Raw genomic sequence first — 6,865 nt, forward strand, 5'->3', positions numbered from 1 at the left:
GAACATGGAATTTTCCAGTTTGCAAGCCACTTTGCTATAAAAATGGAGATACATGAAGGACAGATATGAGAAATTGGAATCAACAAGAAGGTAGGAATCCGATTATAGTGTCTTTTGAATACTTCTTCAAAAGGACAGTTTGAGGGTACGGTTAGGCAGGAAGGTGACACAATCAGCTGTGGTCCTACAAAAATCACTCTTGTGGCAAAGTCAACAAACTGAATGGAAGCCAGATTTATATACAGAAAGACAAAGAGAATAAAAAGGTCATAGTGGCATCATATAGAACAATAGACCTGTAGAAATGGGGATACTTCAAGAGATCTTTAAGGAACAAATTGAGACTAGGCCAGTGGCAAGGGCTGGAGACTGGGGCTGTGTCTCACACAAATGGTGGAGGATTTGTGAAAGAGTGTCTGAATTTGAGGGAAGGCTTGGATATAGGGACAAGAGTTAAATCAATGATAATTCAAGCTTTGCAAAGAGCCAAGCATAGAAAAGGGTACAATCAGAAAAGCTAAAGAAGAATGTGTGGTTGAAGGGGCTTGAGAACAACAGCAGTCCCGATGTGTGTCTTGCCCAATTAAAGTGGAGGTCTTAGCAGTCAAATGTAAATGCCAACTAGCAGACAGTTGGGAAGAGAGGTCAGCACGGGAGAGAACAACTGAACAGTTGAGTCGCCTAGCAGGTCCTTTCCCCGCCGGTGTCCGTCCTGGAGCTCCGTCCAACAGATACACCGGCCTGCGAGCCATCCCTGCTGCCCTCTCTTTTTCTTCCTCGACTCTTTTTCTTGTCCTTTCTGGTTTACTTGGCCAGGAGGGTGAAAGAAAGGCTCCAGGAACTCTCCCCGAACCCCTTCTGCTTCTGCCCAGAGCAAGTGCCCCTGCCACCATGGGCCTCACCATCTCCTCTCTCTTCTCCCACCTCTTTGGCAAGCAGCAGATGCACATTTTGATGGTTGGATTGGATGCTGCTGGCAAGACGACCATTCTGTATAAACTGAAGTTAGGAGAGATAGTCACCACCATCCCTACCACTGGTTTTAATGTGGAAACAGTACAATATAAGAACATATGTTTCACTGTATGGGATGTTGGTGGTCAAGATAAAATTAGACCTCTCTGGAGGCATTACTTCCAGAATACCCAGGGTCTTATTTTTGTGGTGGATAGCAACGATCGTGAAAGGATCCAGGAAGGAGCAGAAGAGCTGTGGAAAATTCTTCAGGAAGATGAACTTCAGGATGCAGTACTGCTGCTGTTTGCAAACAAGCAGGATTTGCCAAATGCTATGGCCATCAGTGAAATGACAGATAAACTAGGGCTGCAGTCTCTTCACAACAGAACATGATATGTTCAAGCCACTTGTGCTACACAAGGAACTGGTCTGTATGAAGGACTGGACTGGCTGTCAAATGAACTTTTCAAATGTTAAGCTGGATACTCTAACCTCAGACATGTTTGATAGAATTGGTCTAGGCTTGTTACAACAAAATTAGTTTGCATCTTGGTTATTAAACAGTATCTGGAACTGGTTTGGACAGAATAACACAGCATTTAAACTGGCACGATCTGAAAGCCAGGCTAGAACTTTGTCACCAATCCAGAACACAAAGGCTCATACAAATGAGGCAATTCTGGCCTTCACCTTGGGACAAGACATGCCCCATGCAGCCTCCCACAAAGGATTTCTTGCAACCTAAATCCACGTCCCACATGTACAGCTTGAAGGAAATACATTTAACTTAGGTTTGAGGATATAAACAACCATTTGTTCTGTTAGCACATTCACTTGCCGCTTCAGAAGTAAATGTCTCTACTAATTAAATGTATTTTAACTGCAAAACATTTACTTTCAAAATAAGGACACGTTAATTATCTTCAGAGCTTAATTAACCCTAGGATGTTAATCAATACATTTATCTCCTGGATATATTGTTGCCCATGGTTGTGCTGCCCACTGTTACTTTTGCCATCATTATACAAAACCTTCTTGCTATCCTCTTCATTAAAGGTGTATGGCTAGTATATAAAGCCTAATACAGAAGAGTCAGTATTCACGAGAATGCTGTGATAGAATCCAAGGGCATTTTTACTGGAAGAGGTGGTAACTGTCTCCAATTATCCTGTGGAGTATTTTATTCATGTCTTACTAGAACTGACACTTTAATTCTCTTATTACTGACTTCCTAGACACAGATACATATCTGTAATTCTCATGATAAGTCATTAGTATTAATTAAGCTGCATCGATAGCATAATTTAGCCAGCCAGTCAACATCTTCTGAAAGCTCACAGTGGGGGCAGTTCAAATTCAGTGCATTCGAGGGTTAGTACAGAAATAGAAAATGCAATAAGAGAAAAGAGGGTTTTCTGGAAAGATGGGCATTTTTGCCTTCATACTCTCTTACTGGAGAGTCACTTTGAGAAACTTCAAGAAGGAGTGAGGTATTCCTTTATGACAAGACATCTGCTTTTCTCATCTGCACAGTGGAGCAGCAATATCTTTTAGCCATCTGGCACCAAAGCAATGGAACTTTAGAGAGTTAGTCAGGAGGAAGTTGATTCCATCAGGGATTTCACAATTCTGTTGGCCAAAATCAGGCTTTTAGTCCATCATACCTGCACAACCCAAAGTAAAAATGTGAGCTCGTTCAATTAACGTTATCATTTTATTCCTTGCTCCTTAATTCTCCCTCCTCTTCCTCCTTACCCCTATTATTACTTCATTTATTCTGTTCTTCCTAGCTGTCAGAATAGTTCTTGAGCATTTTCATGCACCATGTATTGTACTAAGTGGAAAAGGGACAGTAATAAACAAAACAAAAACAAAAATCTTTCTGCTCTGAAGGAATACAGATGTTAGTAAAAGGAGAAAGTCACAAGTGAACAGAACATCAACTGTTGAAAAGTAGCATAAGTAGCAGTAAGAGTGAAAAAAATACAGAAATAACAAAATGGAATGCTATTTTCACATCAGCCCTTTGACTCTGCAGCACAGAGGCATACCAGTCCAATGAGGGTATCTTCTACACAGACACATGCAGAATCCAATAAGGTTATACATACCCATACATGGCCCAATGGAGAGTAAAATATTAATTGAATTAAGTATAAACCTCCAAAATTCTCCTTTTACACCGTACTTTTCAATCTCCTGTGGAATCTTAGACATTGCTTGTGTGGCTTCTTTGTTTGTAGCATCTTATGCAATTACTGTGTATCTATTTAATTCGGGAATTTACTAGCTTCTGATGATACACTCAAAAGACATATAGTAAATGGAAGTTAGGAATTACTATAATTCAAACATCATTTCTCCCCCCTCTGAAATTCATACGAGTATTTGATATCCAATATACCAATGGTGGATGATGGTAGGAACTTTAAAATGTGACTAGTTTGGTGTAATTATTGTAGTACATTGAATTAAGAGATAACCAGGTCATTAAGAGGGAGTAATGAAGATCTCACAAGACTGGATTAGGAAGCACAAGAGTGGATTGTTACAAATTCAAGATCTCCGTTGTATTTTGTCTCTTATGCACACATTATGAAGCAGCAAGAAAGCTCTCACCAAAAGCTGAGCATATTACAGCTCACGCTTTGGGGCTCCCAGTATCCATATCAATGAGCTTGATGAATAACCCAATCTCAAGAATTCTGTTATATCAAAGAGATACTTGGACCAATGTTAATTGCAGCGCCATTGACATAACCAAGATACAGAGCTAAATAAAACATCCAGTGATAAAGATAAAGTGACACTTACACATATTGTCCTTTACAACAAAATGAATGGAACTAGAAGACATTATGTTAAGTGAAATAAACCATACTAAAAAGGATTGCGCATGTGAATCCTAAAATAAATAAATAAATAAATAAATAAGTTAGTCAGAACACAGAATACTAAGTCATTGAGGCAAAGCGGTGTGGCATGAGGTTGGAATAGGGTATGAAGTCAGAATTAAAATAAGAGCCTAGTGTTACACAGCACAGTGGATTGACTATATTTTCACAATAATGTTATGTATTTTTTCTGAACAAATAGAAAATAGAAACTCCAAGGTTCCAACCATAAAGTAATGATAGAGGGAAGCATTAACTGTCCTGATTGGATCAGTATACATTTTATACATTGTCTACATTAAAATGTAGCCTATAAAATGTAGCCAATAAATGTATATAATTATTAATAAACATTTTAATGTCTTTTTTTAAATGTGGTAAGCAGAAAATACTTTTTTTAAAGGGTACTGAATTAAAAATTTAAATCCCAATCCTGTGGCTGCTATGCCTCCTTGATTGTAATGCGTGAAGGGATATGGAAGTGCATAGGGCATTAAACACATTCAAGTTCTGTTTTTTGTGTGTTTGTTTTTTATTGGAAAGGCGGATATACAGAGAGGACAGACAGAGAGGAAGATCTTCGGTCCGATGGTTCACTCCCCAAGCAGCCCCAACGGCTGGAGCTGAGCCAATCCGAAGCCAGGAGCCTCCTGTGGGTCTCCCACGCGGGTGCAGGGTCCCAAAGTTTTGGGCCATCCTCAACTGCATTCCCAGGCCACAGGCAGGGAGTTGGATGGGGAGCGGGGCCACCGGGATTAGAACCAGTGCCCATATGGGATCCCGGCGCATCCAAGCCAAGGAACTTAACCGTTATATTATTGTGCTGGGCCCCACATTCAAGTTTTAAACATAGCAAAATAGGCTAATATGTTAAAACCTCAAATCAAGGTGGCACACTTTACTTTGTTCAGCAGCCAGTTGTTCTAAGGACTGGATTCAAGGGGTGAGTATTATCAAATAAATTTATAAATGAAGACCAGATTGTCTTGATATGCCTAAGCTTCTTATTACTTCTCCGTGGCAATGGAACATTTTCAAGTTAAAATCATTTAAAAGATTTAGCCTATATAGAAGACCAGTCTGCATTAATCTTTGATTTTATTTTTGTCCATCTTCCTCATGAGTGCTCCATGAGTGTTTTGTGTAATGCTGCATTAGCAGCCCCTGAATTATATCTGAATTATATGCCAAAAGTAGATTCTTGGCAAATATCTGTTGCATGAATAAATGGCAAAAGTGTTTGCAGTGGGTCTCTGGAGCACACTACCTAAATCTGGGTGTATGACTGGATACCCAGAGGACAATAACAAAGATCTCTTAGGGTGCCAAATGACTTAATATATGTACCTCATTAGTGCTACTGAGCAATCTCTATTACTAGCTACCCTAGGTGAACTTTCAGTGTCACTTCTGACAGGACCACATTTTACCAATGTTTCCAACCGCTTCTATTACAGAAGTACTCTTCTATTATGTCATTTTAGTTTGGGAAATGGTTTAGTGCTTAGGTGAGCTTTCAAGTACCTGGGCAGTCTTTCTTTGATGATAATGTTTTTATTATCCTATGAGGAGTAGATGTTGCCTTCCAGTTTTATCTTGCTCGTACCAGCTGCTGTTTAGCTGGCTGGCCTTTTTCTCCCATTCTCTTTGTACTTTTGATTTTGTTTTCCAGTGGAGACTTGTGTTTTCCAGTAACTTTCCATTTGCACACACTTTTTTCAAAACCTTAATAAATTTAAAGCTATTGTTTACTTAAAATTATTTCAAGTGTCAATGTTTGCCTTGAATATCTGTATAACTGTAGAGTGATTTGACATCATTATGAGTCATACCATCCAAAACTAGAATGTCTTTCCATATATTCAAATTATCTTTTAATTCCCTTAAAGATTTCCCTCATAGAATTACTGTATATTTCTCAAGTTCATTCCAGTTATTTTAGTTTCCTTTTAGTGTTCCTTTTAAATGTGTTCTTTTCTCATCTTGTTGTATATCAAGTATCAGAATTATAGATTGAGGGCTAACTCTGGCCCATGGACTGTTTTGATAATACAGTTGAAATGACCGCTCTTGGATAAATCTACCATAGTGATTAAGTATTAATAAAGTGGATTCTCAAGTTAAGGTTAACAATGTACCTTATTAATTTGGTTTTTTAAAGTCCTTTGCAATTACTCAATTTTTTTACTCTATTTTGTGGAATACTGGAGCTAAATAAAGACTATTCTGTTACCAGTTCTCTCTATAGTCCTCCCTGTTTATCTTTGTACTTTTTAATGGTATGTTACCTGCTATATAGATGTTTTCTCCTGCCTTTAGCTTATTTTTACTCAAAGTAAGCATTTTCATATTAATTATCAGTTATCTCCTTTTTTATTTCTGTTTGTCTTGTGTGTCCTTGTCCTTTATTTGGTTTGAATCATCTGGCTTTAGAGAAGTATCTAATAATCAGCATCTAACTAGATTTTTTTTTACCGATGAATGTTAGTGTCTCTTTTTGTTGGCTGATGGGAGATTATATATAATTCATGCATATATGTGTGTCGAATTTTTTTTAAACTTAAATTTCTTGGTGTTGTTTGTGGCATCTCCTCTTATTTTAAAAAGGGTATATTCTCATCTTATTTATAGTCTTTGTAAGAATAATTTTATAGGGACTACCTTATGATGCAGTGGGTCAATGCTACATATCATATCAGAGCAACAGTTCAAGTCCTGAGTATTCCAATTCTAATCCAACTCCTTACTAATGTGCCTTGAAAAGCAGAATGGACTGACCCACATGCTTAGGCCCCTGTCATCCGCATGGGAGACCCAGATAGAGTACCAATAGACCTAAATGAACCAGCAAATGGAAGATCTCTCTCTCTCTCTCTCTCTCTCTGCCCTTCTTTTTCTCTCTCTCACCCTTTCTCTTAGCTCTATTTTTCAAATAAATAATCTTAAGAAGAATAATTTTGTATGCTTTACTTAAAACATTTATTTATGTGCTATCTCTCACTCTTCAATAACAG

At 38.1% G+C, this 6,865-nt stretch overlaps 1 protein-coding gene across 1 annotated transcript; it reads left to right on the forward strand.

The window, feature by feature from the left end:
* Positions 1–681: 681 nt before the first annotated feature.
* LOC101532944 (ADP-ribosylation factor 4-like) lies at positions 682–1,549 on the forward strand. The gene has a single exon (XM_036497864.2). The coding sequence runs from the start codon at positions 892–894 to the stop codon at positions 1,348–1,350; it is 459 nt and encodes a 152-aa protein (XP_036353757.2). The 5' UTR covers positions 682–891; the 3' UTR covers positions 1,351–1,549.
* The last annotated feature ends 5,316 nt before the right edge of the window (positions 1,550–6,865 follow it).

This window comes from Ochotona princeps, chromosome X (genome assembly GCF_030435755.1).
Source record: "Ochotona princeps isolate mOchPri1 chromosome X, mOchPri1.hap1, whole genome shotgun sequence".
Lineage (NCBI taxonomy): Eukaryota > Metazoa > Chordata > Mammalia > Lagomorpha > Ochotonidae > Ochotona > Ochotona princeps.